This window comes from Schistocerca cancellata, chromosome 1, assembly GCF_023864275.1.
Source record: "Schistocerca cancellata isolate TAMUIC-IGC-003103 chromosome 1, iqSchCanc2.1, whole genome shotgun sequence".
NCBI classification, from domain to species: domain Eukaryota; kingdom Metazoa; phylum Arthropoda; class Insecta; order Orthoptera; family Acrididae; genus Schistocerca; species Schistocerca cancellata.
This window is the reverse complement of record NC_064626.1, coordinates 96,000,920-96,026,697: the sequence shown is the minus strand read 5'-3', so window position 1 is coordinate 96,026,697 and position 25,778 is coordinate 96,000,920. Positions and strand designations below refer to the sequence as shown.

The following is a 25,778-nucleotide window of genomic DNA, read 5'->3' as shown; positions in this document are numbered from 1 at the left end:
TACAGAAAATGTTCGACTGCTGGCCTGGCCAGCACATTCAACAGATCTCTGACCAATTGAAATTGTCTGGTCAATGGTTGCCGAGCAACTTGGCTCGTCACAATACGCCAATCACTGCTCTTGATGAACTGTGGTATCGTGTTGAAGCTGCCTGGGCAGCTGTACCTGTACACGCCATCCAATCTCTGACTCAATGCCCAGGTGTATCAAGGCCGTTATTACGGCCAGAGGTGGTTGTTCTGGGTACTGATATCTCAGGATCTATGCACCCAAATAGCGTGAAAATATAATCACATGTCAGTTCTAGTATATTTGTCCAATGAATACCCGTTTATGATCTGCATTTCTTCTTGGTGTAGCAATTTTAATGGCGAGTAGTGTATTTACGCTAGTGGCTGTGGTTTCCGATGGCTCTAGCACTTCAAGCTATTGACAGGGCAGTCCGAGACGAAAGTTATGGCTCACCAGGCAGCTGAAGTGTTTGTTGGTATCTGAGCCTCGCGACGCTCCTTAAACTAAGCGCGCGCCGCGGACTGAGGTGCAGCGAGGGCAGAGCTGACGCCGTGTGTGGTGTTGCAGGTGACTGCAGGCTCCGACCTGCCGGATCTGGGCGGCGACGACGACGACCAGGAGCCCAACAACGAGCTGCGCCACCTGCAGGAGCACAAGGTCGTCGACAGGTGAGCGCGCCGCTTACTGCCCGCCTGCCGCAAGTTGTGCAGCGCTGGCCACACAGCTCGTTCGCACTTCAGTTTTCAACAATGGCTGCATTTGGATTCATGTTTTACACTAAATTTTTTTTTCTCACTGCCATTTATTAATAAGGCCACTTTCTCACGAATCATGTAACACGTGGCAAACAAAATCGACCACTTAGTCGATGCTCGAAACTGCCGCCGAAAGCAAACTTTGTGACAGCAAGTAAAGTGAACTATGCCCGCCCGGTTTGTCGTGCGGTCTAACGCACGGCTTTCCGGATTGGGAAGGAGCGGCTGGTCCCCGGCACGAATCCGCCCGGCGGACATGTGTCGAGGTCCGGTGAGCCGGCCAGTCTGTGGATGGTTTTTAGGCGGTTTTCCATCTGCATCGGCGAATGCAGGCTGGTTCCCCCTATTCCGCCTCAGCTACACTATGTCGGCGATTGCTGCGCAAATATGTTCTCCACGTACGCGTACGCCCCCATTACTCTCCCACGCAAACATAGGGGCTGCACCCGTCTGGTGTGAGACGTTCCTGGAAGGGGTCCACCGGGTGCTGAACCGCACAGTAATCCTGAAAGAGCGGTTCGGTTTGGGACGGAGGAGGGGTGATGTGGTCTGCGGTAGTCGTCGTCGTGGGGTTGTGGACCACAGCGGCTGCAGCGGGGACGGAGCCTCTCCGTCGTTTCTAGGCCCCTGGTTAAAATACAATACAAAGTGACCTATAATCACTTCTTATGAACAAGGCCATAGTTATAAGGGGCGATCAAAAATTTCGTTTCTGTGGCCTTACAGTCCATAAACGGGATGCCGTTGGGGCAAAATCGCCGTTAGCATTGAGCCAATCACGCGATCGACGCACCAAGTTGAAGATACTGGTAAAACACTGTGTCCTGTTGTTTGGAGAATTCCGTAACTGCCTTCTACATATCCTCTTCCGACAGGAACGGTCGATCCTTGAAAGTCCTGGAAAAAGGTATGATAATTGCATGTGGAGAGATCAGGGCTCCCGTTGAATTGGTCTAACTTGTAACAGTACCTCCACTAACAGTTAATTAGTTCAAAAATTATCATGTCGCGCACTCAAAGTATGATATTTTTATTCCGCAACTAAAAGGTCTTTAATGTGGCAGGTATTGCTACATCAATTGATTACAGTCACTGAAGAAAATTAACAATAATATCACTTATCTTGTATTTGCAATCCAACGACGATCTCGCTCTGGCTTTGGCTCGTAATTAAAAATGTTGTCTACGTAGCATGACTATCGCTGTTGGTGCGAAAAGCACTCGGATATTAATTACGCCGAGTTGAAGAACTTACGAAGACAATTTTTCAGGATTAATTTCATGATTTATGTTTTTCACTGCAATGTGCTTCATACTTTTTTAAACAACGTCACTGGAAAATAATTCTTGACACTCACTTTTCACAAAAATTCACATTTATTAAACTTTTTATACTTTCGCATGTTCAAAACATTACTTCATCATACAATTTCGCAGCCGTTACTGCTCTTAATAAAACTCACAACATTTTTCATTGTCCACAACTCAGACTCATCTTTTCATTTCCAACACAAAGTCAAGACTGTTCAAATTAACACAAAAACTTGATTGCTCTGTACGCTTCCGCGCCAAAAGTCATAAACCAGCATCAAAAATATTCACACTAGATATTATATCGATTTCAACATCTCAAAATATCGACGTACATGCATATAAAAATGAAACCAAATTTCAATAGAGTGAAAAATATGAGACATTACGTAGAAAAAATATTCATTAATCTACGGTATCGAAAAATAGGGTTGGCGAGAGGTTACGGTTTCGCAAATAAAGAACCATTACAAACTTTACGTTACAACATATGCGATATGGGGATGTGCGTTACCGTCAAGCAGCAGCACCCCCTTGGCGCACCATTACATAACTGCGGTTTTTGACAGGCACGCTGCCCCATACACATTCCTCGTTCTCCGACGTATGTCTACCGGTGTCTGTCCTTCGGCAGCCAAGAAAAGTATGACAGCACTTTGGTCCTGTTTCGACGCATTTCGTAATACCGTCGCCACAGTTCGCCTTTCCGCATTTACTGCACGCACGTCGGAAAGACATGAATCCCACACTAATACCTGGCCTACATGTTGGTGCTTATATATCCCCATCGCAGTCGCGCTACGTTGCACATAAGCTGTAGCCAAGTCCTCCAAACGAAACGTTTTGGTCGCCCCTTATACTTAGAAAATAGCTTTCTGAGTATGGCGCCGCATTATATTCTAAACTATCACCGAAGAACACCAACGTTTCAGCCGCGAATACAATTTGTTCCCCCTGATTAGACAGCCTGTAATCGTGGCCAAAAAATAGATGTTATTTAGTGATAATCGTTTTACAATATGACGCGACGCCATATCCAGACATTTTTTAACGCGAGATCAGAATGTAGCTGAAGTGGAAAATATGTCATGCGCCTAAAGATAGCAACGCATGTTTCACCATTTGCCCAAGATGTGATGATGTAAGTTGGGTTGCCTGTCCTTAGGCGCATGATATACACTATGTGATCAAAAGAATCCGGACACCCCCAAAAACATACGTTTTTCATACTAGGTGCTTTGTACCGCCACCTACTCCCAGATACTCCATATCAGCAACCTCAATAGTCATTAGACATCGTGATAGAGCAAAATGGGGCGCTCCACGGAACTCGCGGACTTCGAACGTGGTCTTCAGATTGGGTGTCACTTGTGTGATATGTCTGTACGCGAGATTTCCACACTCCTAAACATCCATAAGTTCTTTGTTTCCGATGTGATGGAAACGTGAAGGGGCACGTACAGCACAAAAGCGGACAGGCCGACCTCGTCTGTTGACTGACAGAGACCGCCGACAGTTGAAGAGAGTTGTAATGTGTAATAGGCAGGCATCTATCCAGACCACCACACAGGATTTCCAAATTTGCATCAGGATCCACTGCAAGTACTATGACAGTTAGGCGGGATGTGAGAAAACTTGGATTTCACGGTCGAGCGGCTGCTCATAAGCCACACATCACGCCGGTAAATGGCAAACGACGCTTCGCTTGGTGTAAGAAGCGTAAACATTGGGCGACTGAACAGTGGAAAAACGTTGTATAGAGTGACGAAACACGGTACACAATGTGGTGATCCGATGGCAGGGTGTGGGTATGGCGAATGCCCGGTCAACGTCATCTGCCAGCGTGTGTAGTGCCAACAGTAAAATTCGGACGCGGTGGTGTTATGGCGTGGTCGTGTTTGTCATGAAAGGGGCCTGTACCCTTTGTTGTTTTGCGTGGCACTATCGCAGCACAGGCCCACATTGATGTCTTAAGCCCCTTCTTGCTTTCCACTGTTAAAGAGCAATTCGGAGATGGCGATAGCCTCTTTCAACACAATCGAGGACCTGTTCATAATGCACGGCCGGTGGCGGAGTGGTTACAAGACATTAATATCCCTTTAATGGACTGGCTTGCGCAGAGTCTTGACCTAAAACCGATATAACACCTTTTTGATGTTTTGCAACGCCGACTTCGTGCTTGGCCTCACCGGCCGACATCGATACCTCTCCTCAGTGCAGCACTCCTGAAGAATGGGCTGCCATTCCCCAAGAAACCTTCTAACACCTGATTGAACATATGCCAGCGGGAGTGGCAGCTGTCATCAAGGAAAAGGGTGCCCAACATCATATTGAATTACAGCATTACCGATGGAGGGCGCCACGAACTTGTAAGTCATTTTGCCCGCATCTCGTGGTCGTGCGGTAGCGTTATCGCTTCCCACGCCCGGGTTCCCGGGTTCGATTCCCGGCGGGGTCAGGGATTTTCTCTGCCTCGTGATGGTTGGGTGTTGTGTGCTGTCCTTAGGTTAGTTAGGTTTAAGTAGTTCTAAGTTCTAGGGGACTGATGACCATAGATGTTAAGTCCCATAGTGCTCAGAGCCATTTTTTTGTTAAGTCATTTTCAGCCAGGTGTCCCGATACTTTTGATCACATTATGTATTTGTCAGCACACTTTTGTTTTGTCCACCTCGTATGTTCTCTGACTCTGAGCGCAGCATAGTATACACTTATGAAATGTTAGAATCGTGTTACGCAACCACACATAATCAAAGACCTCCAGATAATTTAGTCGTGTGGAGGCTGGCATTACCACTCTTCAGCAAGAGCATTAATAAAAGATATAAATTATTATAAATTAAACATTTAAAATAAGTTAATATTTTAAAATTATTCGAAAAGGCAATTGCAGATTGAAGGTATTAAGTAAAATATCACTGTCCTTGTTCATTTTACTAAAAAATTAGAAAATGAAAACCAGGCGAGGACTATAGTTGTGGTAAGAGTAACTTGGAAACGATTTCAGAAGACTAACAAAGTGTTTGGAAAGGATGGGAAAGAATGGATGAATGGGTTGAGCCCTGAAAGAGGAATATACTATTAAGTTGTGTAAATCTCTGCTACCAGTTCGTCGCCGGATAGAGGAGGACAGTTAACATTTCGACGTAATGGGATGCGGAGAGTGTGTACGTAACGAAAGTGCGTTTCCGAGTGGCGTGACAATCTAGTGTGAGCCACACTTTCGTCGACGACCCATGTGAACGATGTCTCGTGGCAAATCCTATGACGTCCTAAGTAAGTGTGTGGGCTGACGCTCTTCATCAAAGTGCTGTGTTTTCCTCCTCACATGACAGCAGTGGTCGGGTGATTAACTTATTAGGTTGGTGCACGAGATCGAGCGTTTTTCCGTAAGTTTAGTAAACATAGCAGATACACGTAACAGAGACGTTAGTCATCAATAGTACACTCCTGGAAATGGAAAAAAGAACACATTGACACCGGTGTGTCAGACCCACCATACTTGCTCCGGACACTGCGAGAGGGCTGTACAAGCAATGCTCACACGCACGGCACAGCGGACACACCAGGAACCGCGGTGTTGGCCGTCGAATGGCGCTAGCTGCGCAGCATTTGTGCACCGCCGCCGTCAGTGTCAGCCAGTTTGCCGTGGCATACGGAGCTCCATCGCAGTCTTTACCACTGGTAGCATGCCGCGACAGCGTGGACGTGAACCGTATGTGCAGTTGACGGACTTTGAGCGAGGGCATATAGTGGGCATGCGGGAGGCCGGGTGGACGTACCGCCGAATTGCTCAACACGTGGGGCGTGAGGTCTCCACAGTACATCGATGTTGTCGCCAGTGGTCGGCGGAAGGTGCACGTGCCCGTCGACCTGGGACCGGACCGCAGCGACGCACGGATGCACGCCAAGACCGTAGGATCCTACGCAGTGCCGTAGGGGACCGCACCGCCACTTCCCAGCAAATTAGGGACACTGTTGCTCCTGGGGTATCGGCGAGGACCATTCGCAACCGTCTCCATGAAGCTGGGCTACGGTCCCGCACACCGTTAGGCCGTCATCCGCTCACGCCCAACATCGTGCAGCCCGCCTCCAGTGGTGTCGCGACAGGCGTGAATGGAGGGACGACTGGAGACGTGTCGTCTTCAGCGATGAGAGTCGCTTCTGCCTTGGTGCCAATGATGGTCGTATGCGTGTTTGGCGCCGTGCAGGTGAGCGCCACAATCAGGACTGCATACGACCGAGGCACACAGGGCCAACACCCGGCCTCATGGTGTGGGGAGCGATCTCCTACACTGGCCGTACACCACTGGTGATCGTCGAGGGGACACTGAATAGTGCACGGTACATCCAAACCGTCATCGAACCCATCGTTCTACCATTCCTAGACCGGCAAGGGAACTTGCTGTTCCAACAGGACAATGCACGTCCGCATGTATCCCGTGCCACCCAACGTGCTCTAGAAGGTGTAAGTCAACTACCCTGGCCAGCAAGATCTCCGGATCTGTCCCCCATTGAGCATGTTTGGGACTGGATGAAGCGTCGTCTCACGCGGTCTGCACGTCCAGCACGAACGCTGGTCCAACTGAGGCGCCAGGTGGAAATGGCATGGCAAGCCGTTCCACAGGACTACATCCAGCATCTCTACGATCGTCTCCATGGGAGACTAGCAGCCTGCATTGCTGCGAAAGGTGGATATACACTGTACTAGTGCCGACATTGTGCATGCTCTGTTGCCTGTGTCTATGTGCCTGTGGTTCTGTCAGTGTGATCATGTGATGTCTCTGACCCCAGGAATGTGTCAATAAAGTTTCCCCTTCCTGGGAAAATGAATTCACGGTGTTCTTATTTCAATTTCCAGGGGTGTATATTCTCCTTCACTAGTTACAGTAGTCTCCCAATGTTGGGGTACCTTCGATTCCGCGACTGTAGAAATGACGTAGCTTTGAGGCGAACAATTCGTCGAAGCATGTTTGGAGCCCATTTTCGTATGGAAAGGACGTTCTCTGAATGTGTTCGGTAGAGGACGGAAAAGATGAAAATCTGTGGGCATGGAATGACTTCCCAACCGAACTTCTGTACATTGCTTTATGTCAGTCTTGCAGAATGAAGGTGGACGTTATCGTGGAGTGGCATCATTTCAAGCGTCCTTCCCGTTCGTTGTTGTTGGATTACACCCGCAAGGCCACTCAGTTGTTGATAATAAATGTCAACGGTGATGGTTACACCTCGGGGAAGCAATTCGTAGTACACGTGCAGTTCTTTGTACGATGAGTTTCTGCTTTGTTTCGGCTCCACCATTCATTCCTTTTCTTCACGTTAGCATGAAGACACCATTTTTCTTCATCAGTAACGACACATGATAGGAATGGTCGGTGTTGTTCACGACCAAGCAGAGATGTACATTTAGTCATCTGCTGATTTTAGTGATTTTGGCTTAAGCCATGCGCTACCCATAAACGCGAATTTTGAACCTTCCTGAGCCGTGCTGCGGCTCGCATTGGTGCTGTTTGTAGGTTTCTGTCCTCTGTTGGAGGCCAAACCATATCGTTTAGTTGACATGGTTGCGGCTGTTTGTCTTCTTCTCCTGTTGACTGGCGCCACTTGGTTTCGCAAGCGTTGCCTGTCTGCTAGTGGCAGCAGCGGCGGTTATCAATATGTAGTAACTGTGGCCCTATCTTGGGGCGACGTCGTGGTAGGGGGAGAGGGGGGGGGGGGTGACTCAGGAGAAGCCAGGTCCACGAAGTGCGTGAACACGCCGGAACTGCTGTCGGTCCAGATGAACTGCCGGATCGAAGGTCTGTGGTCACGAAGGTGCCCGACCTCGTAGTAAACCGGATCCTGCAACTTTTGAGTGCATTTGAATTCAAGTAAAGAAACATCCACCATTGTGAGATCTTGCGATTTTCCAGTGACTTGGTTTCATGTTGCTGCTCGTAGTACTGCTGAGGCGAAGAGCAGCGAGTGGAGTGGTTGGGGAAGGCGGATCTGATTAGCTTTCATGGACTTCTAATTACTACACTCCTGGAAATTGAAATAAGAACACCGTGAATTCATTGTCCCAGGAAGGGGAAACTTTATTGACACATTCCTGGGGTCAGATACATCACATGATCACACTGACAGAACCACAGGCACATAGACACAGGCAACAGAGCATGCACAATGTCGGCACTAGTACAGTGTATATCCACCTTTCGCAGCAATGCAGGCTGCTATTCTCCCATGGAGACGATCGTAGAGATGCTGGATGTAGTCCTGTGGAACGGCTTGCCATGCCATTTCCACCTGGCGCCTCAGTTGGACCAGCGTTCGTGCTGGACGTGCAGACCGCGTGAGACGACGCTTCATCCAGTCCCAAACATGCTCAATGGGGGACAGATCCGGAGATCTTGCTGGCCAGGGTAGTTGACTTACACCTTCTAGAGCACGTTGAGTGGCACGGGATACATGCGGACGTGCATTGTCCTGTTGGAACAGCAAGTTCCCTTTCCGGTCTAGGAATGGTAGAACGATGGGTTCGATGACGGTTTGGATGTACCGTGCACTATTCATTGTCCCCACGACGATCACCAGTGGTGTACGGCCAGTGTAGGAGATCGCTCCCCACACCATGATGCCGGGTGTTGGCCCTGTGTGCCTCGGTCGTATGCAGTCCTGATTGTGGCGCTCACCTGCACGGCGCCAAACACGCATACGACCATCATTGGCACCAAGGCAGAAGCGACTCTCATCGCTAAAGACGACACGTCTCCATTCGTCCCTCCATTCACGCCTGTCGCGACACCACTGGAGGCGGGCTGCACGACGTTGGGGCGTGAGCGGAAGACGGCCTAACGGTGTGCGGGACCGTAGCCCAGCTTCATGGAGACGGTTGCGAATGGTCCTCGCCGATACCCCAGGAGCAACAGTGTCCCTAGTTTGCTGGGAAGTGGCGGTGCGGTCCCCTACGGCACTGCGTAGGATCCTACGGTCTTGGCGTGCATCCGTGCGTCGCTGCGGTCCGGTCCCAGGTCGACGGGCACGTGCACCTTCCGCCGACCACTGGCGACAACATCGATGTACTGTGGAGACCTCACGCCCCACGTGTTGAGCCATTCGGCGGTACGTCCACCCGGCCTCCCGCATGCCCACTATACGCTCTCGCTCAAAGTCCGTCAACTGCACATACGGTTCACGTCCACGCTGTCGCGGCATGCTACCAGTGTTAAAGACTGCGATGGAGCTCCGTATGCCACGGCAAACTGGCTGACACTGACGGCGGCGGTGCACAAATGCTGCGCAGCTAACGCCATTCGACGGCCAACACCGCGGTTCCTGGTGTGTCCGCTGTGCCGTGCGTGTGATCATTGCTTGTACAGCCCTCTCGCAGTGTCCGGAGCAAGTATGGTGGGTCTGACACACCGGTGTCAATGTGTTCTTTTTTCCATTTCCAGGAGTGTATTTACTACCTTCAGCTTGTTACTATTTGTTAAGTCCAACCAGCTGTATTTTTCCAGGCTCATGGCCACTAAAGCCACAGTTACCTGCGCTAGGGTTTAGTGTATGTAACGGTAGTGTACGTTTCCTCGCCTTGCTGCTGCTGTTCTGTGAGGCGTGTAGTTTTGACAGCTTTCTTGATTGTAGGTTGGTTGGCGATTCTTCTACTCTAGTGGTAGTGATTCTTTTCTTGTTCCGGGCGCTCTAAGTACAGTATTCTGTGGGCAGGGTCCAGATCGCCGGTTCCGGCTTTGGCGTATCCTTACATCTTTGCAATTGGTTTATTGGACGTCACGTAGCCTCAGCAAGATTATCATTAGTCATTCGTTAGATTGCCACTAGTCTGAGTTACCATCTTGTGAAGTGAAGTGAATGCAACTATTGGCTGCCTATCTCATCGCTCGAGAAAGTGTTCTTTGCCGGACCTACTCAGAGATCTGTGACTGGCACTTGTGTTTTATTATTGTATTTGCTGTTTTACTGTATACTTATAATTTTTTTATGTACTTGCCATTCTTGGTGCTACAGCAGGTTTAAATGATTGTGCTACCAAGTTTACCATCATTTTGTCTCACCTGTTTGGTGATCAGTTACTTGTCCTTTTAAATTAACCTTTGCTGTTGTATTTGCTGGTTTACTATATGTTTTTTTTTAAATTTTTTATATAATTTCCATTCTTGGCGTTACAGCAGGTTTAAATGGTTGTGCTACCAAGTTTCCCATCATTTGTCTCACCCGTTTGGTGATCAGTTGCCTGTATTGCTATTGCACTGATGTTTTACTGTATGTTTGTAAATTTTTTTTTTTTATAATTGCCGTTCTTGGCATTAAAGGCTTCAGCCGTGACAGTGGTTATTTGCCTTAAAATTCTAATTGTGATCACATTGGCTTGTTTTTAAAACATGATTTGCTGTGTCTGTATTTTACGCTCATTTTGTAAATTGCAACGTATTGAAACACTATTAATTACACAGTTGTTTATTCCGTCATTAATATCATGTGATATCTTTATTTATTGCTGAGTTTGGAATTACCGTTTTAAAATAAATGTGTGTAGTTGCAAAAGGGAACCAATAGTAACTGATTACGGACCCGTTCACAATCATAACCGAATCCTGCCTTCCTTGAGTACCAGTTTTCACTTCCCCATTGCAGACAAATGTCACACAGAGGTGGAATGATCGCAGTTCATCACCACATCTGTCAGTTGTTGAGTGCACCGACGTGGATCATTATGGCTTAATGGGCTTAAAGGATCTTCATCAAACCCCATAGGTCTCCCTGAACGTGGAGAGTCACTAATGTCAAAACGATCCTCTCGAAAACGAGAAAACCATTTTCTTATCGTGCTCTGTCGAATGGCATTACCCTATACACGGTGCAAATGTTTCTGGCTGCCTCCACTGCTATAACCCCTCTAATAAACGCAAACAGAAGAATACGTCAGATATGTACCGATTTCTCCATTTGGCACTCCATTTCCTTGCGGCCACCGCTCCACTCACTATCTCTAAATAACAAAACGACAGTATGTAAACTCAAATAGCAACAGTGAACTATAAATAAAAAATTACAAACCAAAAATTAAACCATTAGCAATCGGAATATCAAAATGCGTATCAAAAACGCTACGAAGTTATGCACCAACCTAATACAACTGACTGGAACCCTGCACTTTATGGAATCGTATGCATCTCAACCGGTGCTGCGTGTCTTTCTTCCATGAGTTCATGTCTTCGGGAGTCGTTTACGTCTCCTGTTTTAATTTTTCTCCTAGATTAACCCTCCAGAGCTGTGAAGTCTGATGTGTGTGCTTTAGGAGCTTGATCTCCCCACGTTCTGTTAAGAAATTTAGTAATTATCTGTGCGGAATGGGTGGGACATCCACCACTGCGGTATCCCGTGGACAGACTTCCGTGCACTAGGAGGTCTTCCAATAACTGCGGCATCGTATCTGTTAGGAATGCTGGATCATGGACTCCAAGAGTCCCATCAGTAACACAGGAAACTATTTTGCGACTCGTGAAGCCCCGTACATAGACCGTCACTATTTATAGATTTCTCCCACCCAGCTTGGATCTTCATCTGCCCTGTTGTACATACTGGGAGGAACAATTTGTCAGTGGTCTGTAAATGATGCTTCCTCCATAAACAATATATTTCACAAAAATGCCGCAATACTTTGCAATTTTTGTAGACATAACTCGGAGAATTATAACCTATTTTGAATGTTTGTCATTATCGTGGTGTTGTTGATAAACCTAAATGTGAATAGATGAATTGCGTTGAAATATGGTAATCAAAGATGTGAGGTAACGAGCGAGTTGTGGCGTCCTGAAAATATTCTAAGTTCGGAACTGGCGTGGCCATGCCGGGCCGCCAGGCGGCCACATGGTGCCGAACATTAGCTGGGGTCCAGCCGACGCGTGGCTGGCAGTCCCACAGTGACGCTGTTTTGATGGAGGAAACACGCCGGGAGTGTCAAAGATGGCGGACAGTGTGAAACCTTAATGGCAAACATTTCACAGTTCGTATAATAATTAATAGTAGCCAGATGAATCATGATACCTCAAAAAGAAACATGTGCGTTACCATTATTTGCAGGACGATTCTGATGATGTAATCAGATTTTCAATATCTTTATTAGTTTAAAGTTTAGTATCTGACTGTAAATTATGCAAGTAACAACCAGCAACGGTTCATCTGATTGCGTCGATCGACGTGTCTTTAGAAAGTCATTAGTGTAAACCTAAATTGGTATAAATTACAGGCATGTAACTTGAATAGTACATGAGTTATTGGAGGTCAAAGTGGCCGATTACTATCTATCGCGTCAGGACGTAAGTACTCCATAGTTACACGAGAAAACGGTAGCAGCATGCTTATAAATATACAGGGTGATTCAAAAAGAATACCACAACTTTAGGAATTTAAAACTCTGCAACGACAAAAGGCAGAACTAAGCACTATCTGTCGGCGAATTAAGGGAGCTATAAAGTTTCATTTAGTTGTACATTTGTTCGCTTGAGGCGCTGTTGACTAGGCGTCAGCGTCAGTTGATGCTAAGATGGCGACCGCTCAACAGAAAGCTTTTTTTGTTATTGAGTACGGCAGAAGTGAATCGACGAGAATCCGCGGGAAACAATTCAGTATGAACGTGACTCGCCTAAGGTGAACGTTTTCTGTGCCATTTCAGCCAATAAAGTTTTTGGTCCCTTTTTCTTCGAAGGTGCTACTGTAACTGGACTACAGTATCTGGAGATGTTAGAGAATTGGCTGTTCCCTCAGCTCGAACAAGAAGCACAACAATTCATATTTCAGCAGGATGGAGCGCCACCACATTGGCACTTATCTGTCCGTAACTACCTGAACGTCAACTACCCGAGGCGATGGATCGGCCGCCAGGCAGCCCATGACAGAGCACTTCATCACTGGCCTCCAAGAAGCCCTGATCTTACCCCCTGCGATTTTTTCTTATGGGGGTATGTTAAGGATATGGTGTTTCGGCCACCTCTCCCAGCCACCATTGATGATTTGAAACGAGAAATAACAGCAGCTATCCAAACTGTTACGCCTGATATGCTACAGAGAGTGTGGAACGAGTTGGAGTATCGGGTTGATATTGCTCGAGTGTCTGGAGGGGGCCATATTGAACATCTCTGAACTTGTTTTTGAGTGAAAAAAACTTTTTTAAATACTCTTTGTAATGATGTATAACAGAAGGTAATATTATGTTTCTTTCATTAAATACACATTTTTAAAGTTGTGGTATTCTTTTTGAATCACCCTGTATTTGTTCGTCTATGTCTTTGTTTATACCCGATATATACTATTCATGAAGAAACTGGTTAAATATTTACTGTTTTTTAGAAAGCACAGAGACGTTAGGCTACTGGCCTACCTTTGTTGATATTCCTTTGATATATGTTTATTTAATTTGTTTATGTATTTACTAATGTGTCTTAAAGCGTGTTCATGGTCCAGCCGTTGGAATATTTAATTAATTTCAAGTTATTTAAATGTAAATCCAATATTTAGAATGTGTTTCTTTATGATTGTGAGTGTGTGTTGGCTATAAGACAGGGCAGGAGCGCTCTAGCCAATCTCAGAACTCGTGAATGGGGAGACTGGACGGAAGTGGGAGATGAGTATGGGACAGGACAGGGAGAGTCCAGGAGAGCCGCACAGGGACAGGGTGTCCGGGACGCACGGTCGCGACAGAGACTTCGAGTGTGGAGCGGTTTGCGCGTGGTCACGGCAGATAGAAATACTTCTTAGTGCCGACTTTTGCACTTGTGAGACTTTCGTGGCTTCTGCAGTGAAGATGTAATATGCTTTTAGAAGTGAATATAGCTATGTTGCTATTCATAACTAATTACGTGAAGTAGGAATCTATTGTTTCCCTGTTATTCAACTTATATTTTATTTAATTGCTGGACCATCGACACCAATAAGTGTTTTGCAGTAATAAACGCCATTCTAAAAGGTACTTCTGCTATCGTACTCATCATTTAAAGTCGTTAAGATAGTACCTATATACGAGGGCAGTTCAATAAGTAATGCAACACATTTTTTTTCTGAAACAGGGGTTGTTTTATTCAGCATTGAAATACACCAGGTTATTCCCCAATCTTTTAGCTACACAACACTATTTTTCAACGTAATCTCCATTCAATGCTACGGCCTTACGCCACCTTGAAATGAGGGCCTGTATGCCTGCACGGTACCATTCCACTGGTCGATGTCGGAGCCAACGTCGTACTGCATCAATAACTTCTTCATCATCCGCGTAGTGCCTCCCACGGATTGCGTCCTTCATTGGGCCAAACATATGGAAATCCGACGGTGCGAGATCGGGGCTGTAGGGTGCATGAGGAAGAAGTTTTGTGAGCTCCTCTCGGGTGCGAAGACTTGTGTGAGGTCTTGCGTTGTCATGAAGAAGGAGAAGTTCGTTCAGATTTTTGTGCCTACGAACACGCTGAAGTCGATGATGATGATGATGTTTGGTTTGTGGGGCGCTCAACTGCGTGGTTATCAGCGCCCGTACAATTATCCAATCTTTGCTCAGTCCAATTTCGCCATTGTCCTGGATGATGATGAAATGATGAGGACAACACAAACACCCAGTCATCTCGAGGCAGGTGAAAATCTCTGACCCCGCCGACGCTGAAGTCGTTTCTTCAATTTCTGAAGAGTAGCACAATACACTTCAGAGTTAATCGTTTGACCATGGGGAAGGACATCGAACAGAATAACCCCTTCAGCGTCCCAGAAGACTGTAACCATGACTTTACCGGCTGAGGGTATGGCTTTAAACTTTTTCTTGGTAGGGGAGTGGGTGTGGCGCCACTCCATTGATTGCCGTTTTGTTTCAGGTTCGAAGTAATGAACCCATGTTTCATCGCCTGTAACAATCTTTGACAAGAAATTGTCACCCTTAGCCACATGACGAGCAAGCAATTCCGCACAGATGGTTGCTCTTTATGGTGTTCGGTTAGACAACGAGGGACCCAGCGGGAACAAACCTTTGAATATCCCAACTGGTGAACAATTGTGACAGCACTACCAACAGAGATGCACTGAGCACTGAGCACTTTGTTTGATGGTGATCCATCGATCATCTCGAACGAGTGTGTTCGCACGCTCCGCCATTGCAGGAGTCACAGCTGTGCACGGCCGGCCCGCACGAGGGAGATCAGACAGTCTTGCTTGACCTTGCTGCGATGATGACACACGCTTTGCCCAACGACTCACCGTGCTTTTGTCCACTGCCAGATCACCGTAGACATTCTGCAAGCGCCTATGAATATCTGAGATGCCCTGGTTTTCCGCGAAAAGTAACTCGATCACTGCCCATTGTTTGCAACGCACATCCGTTACAGACGCCATTTTAACAGCTCCGTACAGCGCTGCCACCTGTTGGAAGTCAATGAAACTATACGAAACGAAGCGGGAATGTTTGAAAATATTCCACAAGAAATTTCCGGTTTTTTCAACCAAAATTGGCCGAGAAAAAAAATGTGTTGCATTACTTATTGAACTGCCCTCGTATTTTATTTAAGTGCAATCTTTCATTTATAAATATTTATTCAAAATTCGCATTTGCTGAGTGAAACGAACCTTCGACCATTCGAGTCATGTGTATATTCATATTGTGTACTGTATACTCAGCAGTATTTGGCTTGTAATGCGGCAACTACGTATCCCAGCCCCTAGACAACGAAACCAGACAAAACTTTTAATACTTCAACTCAGAGTCTGTAGGTGCGTAGTTGAGGGCCACCACGTCACATCCTTTCATCATTTTATTTGAAAGCCGACAACGAACAAGCATTTGGTTGATGCCATTAGCACATTCAAGCTGCATCATTAGTGACACGTTGACTGCGTGTCACAGCTGCTAGAATGGTTTTTGCTAGCGTATTTTATTCATCAGACTTTCAGTTCCAGAATGAATTTTCACTCTGCAGCGGAGTGTGCGCTGTTAGGAAATTTCACGGCAGGCTAAAACTGTGTTCCGAACCCGGATACGAACCTGAGACTTCGGTCTTTCGCAGGCAAGTGCTCTCTACCAACTGAGTTACTCTAGCACGACTCAGCACCCGTCCTCACAACATTAATTCTGCCACTACCTCTTCTCCTACCTTCCAAACTTCACAGAAGTCCTGCGAAACTTGCGGTTCTTAGCACTCCCAGAAAAAAGGGTACTGCGGATATTTGGCTTAGTCACAGCCAGCGGATTGCTCCTAGACTGAATTTTCGCTCAATTGGTAGAGCGCTGTCAGTGTAAGGCAGAAGTTCTAGGTTCGCGTCCCGGTCCGGAACACAGTTCCAATCTGCCAAGAAGTTTCAGACTTCAATTTCCTGGATTCTGTTGACATGCGAACTGCAAATAGAGAACGGTACCGCTTGGCATGATTGCCACACCGCAGTTCTGTTCGGCGACAATTACCAAAAAACATACATACTTTTTCGACTGTCACAGGAAAAACTGTACAGATCCAGTAAAACAAGTTGATGTCATAATTCAGCAGCCATTCGCCACGTTCTCTGATTTAATTAATCGGAAACCATATTTCGATGTATATACTCTTTCTTGCTATTTTGGGGTAGCATGTCTTAGGTCTCTTCCCCTGTATCAAGACAAGACTAAAGACATTTTAAACTCACTGACGCATACAACTTAACTACCTTTTCGACCACCCGAAGTCCAGAGGATATTTGGTTGTGACACGTATTGCGCGTTTAGATTAATTCCTGTGTAATAAATATTTAGCCATGCGCCTCTGAAAAAGCTCGGTAATTTGGTATCAGTTCGAAGAAAAAAGAAAAGTGAGGAATAAAAAATATATATTTTTCGACCATGAATTATGGAAGTCCTGAAACATGTTACTTCCTCCAACGTATATATCACGTAATGATCACGGAGGAAAAATCTCAAACAGATTCCCATACACCACTGTCACGTACTGTACTGTATGGAAAATGTACCTGCCGCAAGACTGGGAGAATGCGTAAAAGTCTTATCATACCGAACAACTCGTCTTAGTTATTTGTCTGCACTATTGAAGAAGAGTTCCTTCCCAGAAGCAGAATATATGAAGTGACTCCCTTGACTGGCGAGATTCAGATAGTGACGTAGGAACTCCTTAGGTGAAAGAACTTGATCTTAAAAAAAGCACATCATGGAATTCTACAATTACTTCGAAGAGTATTGACACGGGCTCGCCTGCAAGTAGTCAACAACTTGCATAAATGAAGACTATAACGGCGTGATTGTGTAGGCAGGTGGCGAGTCGTGAAACATTCATTTGGCTACAGTTAAGATGGGAGAACTCTTCACACTTGACGTCTTAACTCCAGTGAAAACCCACGTGTGTATCTGCGGCTGTCGTAGTTCCATTTAAGGTAAAAACAGCGTTCTTAAGAACCAAGAAGGAAACTTGTCCCGGATGCTCGAACCACAACTCTAACCTAAGACGACGAACATGCGACACGTTTGCCTTGCAGATGACGCGGGAACTTTGGCGTGCAGTTTCCATAAAGATATTCCCACCACGTATTAACTGAGTGAGATTTAACAACCAATTTCTTGAGTACCAGGTTTTCATCGCTGTATCATTCAGCACGACCGCCGTTTAATGACTGATAAATTATTGTACGCTCCAGCGCTTGTTAGTAGCCACAATCGCCAAAGCAAACTAGAGCACTGGAAGTGTACTCCAAAATCCTGCTGTGGATGAAATTTTCATTAAAATTTGGTTGGCAAGACCTGTTATGTTTACAGCTAGCCTTCACAGCCCGGGATTCTGAGTTTTGTGCATAGTAGTTAATTTTCAATCCAACGATCACGCTAATTTATTATTGATCTGTTTTACAGATGGCAAGATACAATCGTTATCACAAGTCCTTGTATAAAAAAAATGGCAGTCTTGACCTCTTGACGGTCTAGAAAAGGCATACGGGTGAGGAATGGTAGAAGAGAAGTAGCGACTGAGATGTCCCCTCATAGTTATGCTGTTCCGTACACCGCACAGCACTGCACTCTTTCTGCCTTTGAGAGTACAATAAAGTCCTATGTTTTAAATGATACTCATTTCGCATCTCATTTTTGACTGGCACGTTATAGCAGAAAATGACCTTCGCATCTGCTCTGTTCATTTTTAATTTGACTCGCTAACTTTTTTTCTTCGCCTTGGAATTCTATTAGACTTTGTTACACTAGTTACTTTTTTCATATTGTTCCACCATTCGCTTTAGTATTTAGCAAAATTTTCTTTAGCGCTTAAAACGTTCGTATTAATTCCACATTTCTCATTTACTCTCTTTTTGTAGCACCTACACATGACCTCAAAAATTTAAATGCTGAAACCTGTAATCTCCTATGCTTCTTCTCTATTATTCTTTCTACATTATGATACAGACTTCTGTTATTGTAAAATCTCATTATTGTATCTGTAGTAATTCTTTTCTCAAATGTTCATCTAAGAATTCCACACAAAGGTGAAATTTAGTAACCGACTTGTATGATCGATATCCAGGTTCCTTGGAACTTAGGATCACTTAACTTGTTTAGCAATACAGCCTCTAGATTTCGACATAGTGTCTTTGTATAGCCTTCTGTATCAATTACATCCATTACGGATTATGTTTGAGGGTTGCGACATTTAAAGTTATACGTTTTTCCATTAGAATCTTACACATTCTGTAAATTCCTCACCGTGAAATTGAGTACCAGCCTGATAACTTTATCATCAGCACTTAAGTATCTTGTGAAGTTTAGCGAAAATTTTCAAATTCTAGCTCTGCTTCCAGACCATTGAAAAGAGATACGGAAAAAGCTCGGAAAACTACGATTTTGTAAAGATAATTACAAAAAATCGGAATCCGAGAAAAACAGACATGATAAAAGAAATTCAAAATACATAAAAAATGGTTCAAATGGCTCTGAGCACTATGGGACTTAACTTCTGCGGTCATCAGTTCCCTAGAACTTAGAACTACTTAAACCTAACTAGGGACATCACACACATCCGTGTCCGAGGCAGGATTCGAACCTGCGACCGTAGCGGTCACGCGGTTCCAGACTGTAGCGCCTAGAGCCAATCGGCCACTCCGGCCGGCCAGAAAACATACTTTCAAAAAATATGGAGAATTAACAAATTTAAATAGAATCAATCAACTTCTTTAAACGGTGAGAGAATAAAAAATAACTAAAATGTTAACAATAGAGTATAGGTTATCACAGGAAAGATGCAACAGCAGAGCGACATTTTACACAATGAAGATAAGACTTTATGCCACAATTATCAGACCAGAATGGATCCTATGTGCGTAATCCTCGGTGCTGAACAAGAAAAAGGAATATGAGAAGACGGAAACTGAGAAAAAGGAAGGAAACCAGATCGTTAAAGATTTACAAAAGGAAAAGGGAAAATGTTATATGGCAAATGACCAGAAAAAGGGACAAGATACAAAGCATAATTTATGATAACTTTTTCCTTCGTTCCTTGTAAAAAAAAAATAAAATAAATAAAAAAAACCTAGAACTGATAAAGAGTAGGAGATATAAGATATAGATAAGAGAAATTGACATTAATTCAAAAGTGATTTACTACAACGAGTTCTTTGCAATTACAGCTGGTGAGTTCAACTGAATAAAAAGAAAGAAAAAGGAAATTATAAGCTATCATTCTATCGACGCCGAAATTATTGCAAGCGGACTATAACATGTCTAGAATGGGGTAATCCATTCAATCTTCCTCCCGTTAACGGATCTCTCATGTTGAAAGATTTAGGGAAGCCACGGAAATTCTACGCCCGGATAGCCAGACGGGGATTCGAGACGCATTACTTCCCTATGAAATTTAGAGTCTAACACTGTACCGCCTCGCCTTATCACTGATTCGACGAAAGCCAAAGTATAACATGCTAGAACAGCAAAGTAGCAACAAGCGAAAAAAATAATAGTATAAACAAAGAAGGAGATGTTCAGATAATGAAGTCACATATTTTTTTGCAGTAGAATTCACTATGATCGAAAACATAAAAAGACTGTGACCAATGCGAACACGTAAACAGTTTTTTTAATGTTTCCTTTCCTGTGACGAAACTGCCATATCGGAAAATTTAAAGGAAATGTTATGTTAGTTACAAAAATGTGAATTTTGGCTACTTTATTTAGCGGCGGGGACATTGAAGTGTTCAAAAATGGCTCTGAGCACTATGAGACAACTTCTGTGGTCATCGGTCCCCTAGAACTTAGAACTACTTGAACCTAACTAACCTCAGGACATCACATACATCCATGTCCGAGGCAGGATTCGAACCTGCGATCGTAGCGGTCGCGCAGTTCCAGACTGTGGCGCCTAGAACCGCTCAGCCACTCCGGCCGGCATTGAAGTGTCTGTGGATGCATTTCGTTCCGCGAATATCCACAGTCGGAATAGTTAAACATGTACGGGAACTGGATGTACATCCTAAAGTCCTTTCCCCATATTTCTGCCCATCTTCTCTCCTCTCTTCTCCTCTCCCCTCCTCTCCTCTCCTCTCCTCTCTCTCTCTCTCTCTCTTTCTCTCTCTCTCTCTCTCTCTCGCTATGCACTCGCTATGCATCCCTCCCCCCCCCCTCTCTGACCATTTCTTCGCCTCCCTTCTCTGCCCTCTTACCCATCTCTATCACTTTCATCATTGTTTATTATTATTGCAAACGAATGCTTCATCGGGAAATGGAATCGCTTAAAATGGATGGGAGAATCGGTTGGGATTATTGGTGCAGGGGATATGTCAGAGACATCTTCACTTGCTAAATCTGCGAGGATAGATCTGTGAGGGTGTAGTATCAATCATAGTATTTCGCATTGTTTTAACCTGGGAATGGTTAGGAAAAGAAAGTTTCAGAGAGTGATCCCGGTGTAGTATTCTATTCACAAAGTGATAATCCATAAATAGACACACCCTGTTTTCCAGAAAGCCGACAGCAAGGAAGAAACAGCGGGTTGTTGCGTACACAATTTTATCGTGAAATTATATACAAGAAGAAAGGCTATTTATCTGAGAAACTAAATGTATAATGTGGTGTCACCTCCAGACACCACACCTGATAGGTGGTAGCCTTTAAATCGGCCGCGGCACGTTAATATACGTCGGACCCGCGTGTCGGCACTATCAGTGATTGCAGACCGAGCGTCGCCACACGGCAGGTCTAGAGAGACTTCAGAGCACTCGCTCCAGTTGTACAACCGACTTTGCTAGCGATGGTTCACTGACAAAATACGCTCTCAGTTGCCGAGACGATAGTTAGCATAGCCTTCAGCAACGTCATTTGCTACGACCTAGCAAGGCGCCATTACCAATTACTATTGAGATTATTAGTAATGTACCGTCAGGAGCGATGTTCACCATTTATGGACTAAAGTTAAGTGTTCCACCAGCTACGTCCGTTTTTTTCTAAAGTCTAATTTCCTTGTCCTGTTCCAGACCTCACGCCAGCCTGCGTGAGCTAAAACGCGTGCCTTTCGGCTTCCTCTAATATCACGGTGTTGGCTCTCCTGCCAACCCACAACATATAATGGCTCACATGTCCTGTTATCGTTGCTATGTACATCTGAATGTTTATTAGTGTATCGTGTAAAAGGTTTGAAGTACATCGGTGAAGAAGTATTCGATATTTTTGGAAACAACGTTTCCGCTTTATGTATCATACATGTATTTATATATTGTACATATTAAAAATATGCAGCCTACGTCCATCCTAATTTTCATTAGGGTATCGTGTAAAAATTGAAGTAAATCAGCCGGCGGCTGTGGCCGAGCGGTTCTAGGAGCTTCAGTCCGGAACCGCGCTGGTGCTACAGTCACAGGTTCGAATCCTGCCTCGGGCATGGGTGTGTGTGATGTCCTTAGGTTGGGTTAAGTAGTTCTAAGTGTAGGGGTCTGATGACCTCAAATGTTAAGTCCCATAGTGCCTAGAACCATTTGAACCATTTTTTGAAGTAAAGCAGCCAAGAAGTTTTCGAGACGTTTAGTAACAACGTTCTCCTTTATATATAACATACATATTATCATTATATATATTTTAATAAATATAATATGCCTGTCTAAATGTTAATTAGATTGTTTGGGAAAAATCAAAAGCAAACTGAATATACTACTTCTAATTAACACACACACACACATACTGTTTACTTATAATTATCATTTGGACGGGCATATATATAGTGTAAAAATTTGAATTAAATCGGTCAAGAACTTTCGGAGAAGTAGGTGACAACGTTTCCCATTCATACAGGGTGTTACAAAAAGGTACGGCCAAACTTTCAGGAAACATTCCACACACACTAATAAAGAAAATATGTTATGTGGACATGTGTCCGGAAACGCTTAATTTCCATGTTAGAGCTCATTTTAGTTTCGTCAGTATGTACTGTACTTCCTTGATTCTGATGATCAAATTGTAAATATTCACAATCAACATGTGTGGGCTGACGAGAATCCGCACGCAATTGTGCAATCACGTCATCAACACAGATTTTCTGTGAACGTTTGGGCAGGCATTGTTGGTGATGTCTTGAATGGGCCCCATGTTCTTCCACCTACGCTCAATGGAGCACTTTATCACGATTTCATACGGGATACTCTACCTGTGCTGCTGGAACATGTGCCTTTACAAGTACGACACAACATGTGGTTCATGCACGATGGAGCTCCTGCACATTTCAGTCGAAGTGTTCGTACGCTTCTCAACAACAGATTCGGTGACCGACGGATTGGTAGAGGGGGACCAATTCCATGGCCTCCACGCTCTCCTGACGTCAACCCTCTTGACTTTCATTTATGGGGGCATTTGAAAGCTCTTGTCTACGCAACCCCGGTACCAAACGTAGAGACTCTTCGTGCTCGTATTGTGGACGGCTGTGATACAATACGCCATTCTCCAGGGCTGCATCAGCGCATCAGGGATTCCATGCGACGGAGGGTGCATGCATGTATCCTCGCTAACGGTAGACATTTTGAACATTTCCTGTAACAAAGTGTTTGAAGTCACGCTGGTACGTTCTGTTGCTGTGTGTTTCCATTCCATGATTAATGTGATTTGAAGAGAAGTAATAAAATGAGCTCTAACATGGAAAGTAAGCGTTTCCAGACACATGTCCACATAACATATTTTCTTTCTTTGTGTGTGAGGAATGTTTCCTGAAAGTTTGGCCGTACCTTTTTGTAACACCCTGTATATCACATATACAAGTATAGTTATATATTGTATATATCAAAAATATACGGGCTGTAATCCGTCCGAATGTTAATTCGAATATCGTGTAAAAATTTGAAGTGAATTGGTCATATACTTTTCGAGGTATTTGATAACAACGTCAAACGACTTGTCTTTATTAGTAGTACAGATATACCAACCACGACCTGCTGGCGTGCTGTGTGTTCAGCCCCTGTCGCTGTATCGTGCACTGGTACAAGTTGTAACACGTAATTTCTTGTTTCGGAACATGCGATGAATTCCTAATCGATGCACACTGCTGCCCAACAGTTTCCCAATGGGCGATTAAAGGCGATAACCTGCGTCGGGAATGTTCCGAGCTTTTCGTGTGCGGTTGTAACGCACAGAGCCGTGTAATTATGTTAATGATTGCGTTCGCACGCAGCCATCATCAGGAAGCGGGCGCTGCGTGTGGCGCTCGCTCGGGGGCTTTCGTGCAGCGGCGCTGACGGGCCTCATCGAGACACAATCAAGGCGCTCCAGTCTATTTACAAACAACGGCCGCCATTAAGCCGGCCGCAGCCCTCACAGGGCGCACGGCGAGTATTCGCTATTCCAGAACATTCGCCTGCGCCTTAGATGAAATAATTTCAGAGGTGACTACAGACGGTTTAGTGATCACAAACATCTTTAAAAGTCAACGTATTTATTGCGCAAGCAAACGAAAAACAGAATGAGATTTTCACTCTGCAGCGGAGTGTGCGCTGATATGAAACTTCCTGGCAGATTAAAACTGTGTGCCCGACCGAGACTATTTTTTTTTTTTTTAATTCTCATTTTGTTCGTTTTCGTTCGTTGTATCGGCTCGGGGCGGACGTCGCAAGACACCCGTTTCAATTCGTCGTTGACCCATTAACTCAGTTTTTTTTATTACAGAGGGCAGCTAACCCTCTGACCGAACGCGCTGAGCTACCGTGCCGGCGACTCGAACTCGGGACCTTTGCCTTTCGCGGGCAAGTGCTCTACCATCTGAGCTACCGAAGCACGACTCACCCCCGGTACCGGGCGTGAGTCGTGCTTCGGTAGCTCAGATGGCTTGCTCCAGTGTGGCACTTGGCACAACAGATATTGGCGTTCCTGTTACGCTCCGCCCCTCACACAATTTCATCAGACACACTTTTGTTCCCCCAAGAATCTTATTTTCCGGTCCAAAAAACCAATGCAGTGACGTGGGTACGGGGAATGGTGGTGGACTACGTGTATAACGAATCGGAAAAGGAGAAAATTGATTTTTGGCATTTTCTCCTGGATGGACACACGAAGCTGCAACAGCATAAGAAATATGGGCAAGACTTCGCTAATTACTTGCGACTTACATTTACCGACCCGCCGGCCAGATGGGGTGTGACGGGTGAGAGATGAGATAGACGAAGAAGCCGAGATAGACATCGATCACACTTACGGACCCTTAGTTAATTTCGAGAAGACGACCCAGTCTTACACCAACGTCTGGAGAACGAGTCGATAGATGGCTCTCTTGCTCTATCGAACGTCGGGTCGTGAGCAGGTGTCGCCCCCGACACGAATTTCATTTCATTGCTACAGGAGCATGTTTCTTTTACATTTGTACTATCCGCAATGCCTTCATGTCTTTCATTTGGACATTTTCTGTTTTATTCATTTCCTTAATTACTTAATTTCCTAATTAGGCACTATTTGTCAACAATGGACATTGTAGACACTGTTTATGCGGTAGTACAACAAAATGTATGTCAGCAAAGGTGGTAAGCCTGATATTGGAAATTAAAATAAATAAATAAATAAATAAAAAATTTTAAGAAAATAAAAAAATAATAAATAAAAAAGTGGTTAAAAAGTGGTCAGCGCAAAAAAAAGATGGTAGCGCACTTGCAACTAAAAAAGAAATAAAATAAAATAAAATAAAAAACAAAAAAGATGGTAGAGTACTTGCCCGCGAAAGGCAAAGGTCCCGAGTTCGAGTCTCGGTCGGGCACACAGTTTTAATCTGCCAGGAAGATTCAAACGAAAAACAATTAATTACTTTCACTTAAGCTGTCCTCACAACTTGACGTTGATGCGGACGGATAATTCAACGTCACGACACACAGCTCCCGCATTAGATCGGACGCGTTAGTTAATGCGGTTCGCAACTACAGCGCTCCCTAGCCGCAGATGTCCGCTATGTACAGCTTGCAAGCCACATAGTTTCTCTATGAAAATCGACGCGTATAAAAGTCGTGCTTCACTTCTATTAGAACGCGTATTTCTACCCTTCCCCATATTCTAGTCACGTCGTTCTCTCCATGGTATCCATACGTACCCTAAAAACGAAAGTATGTATACATGTATGTATTTGCGTATGTTCCACATTTCCTCCTATAGCACTGGACCAGTTTCAATCAATACTTGACACATATAGTAGTCAATACAAATGGCATACTGGGAACAAGCGTACCATAGGGAACCTTAGCCAAGAGTCCTGTTGTCTCTGC

General features: G+C 44.9%; 1 protein-coding gene across 1 annotated transcript in view; it reads left to right on the top strand.

Moving 5' to 3' along the window:
* The window catches only part of LOC126188423 (uncharacterized), a 1,114,167-nt gene that overhangs the window by 771,613 nt on the left and 316,776 nt on the right, over positions 1 to 25,778 (top strand). Inside the window, exon 6 of the mRNA XM_049930379.1 lies at positions 580 to 680. Coding sequence (XP_049786336.1) covers positions 580 to 680 — 101 coding nt within the window. The remainder of the gene's footprint in view (positions 1 to 579; positions 681 to 25,778) is intronic.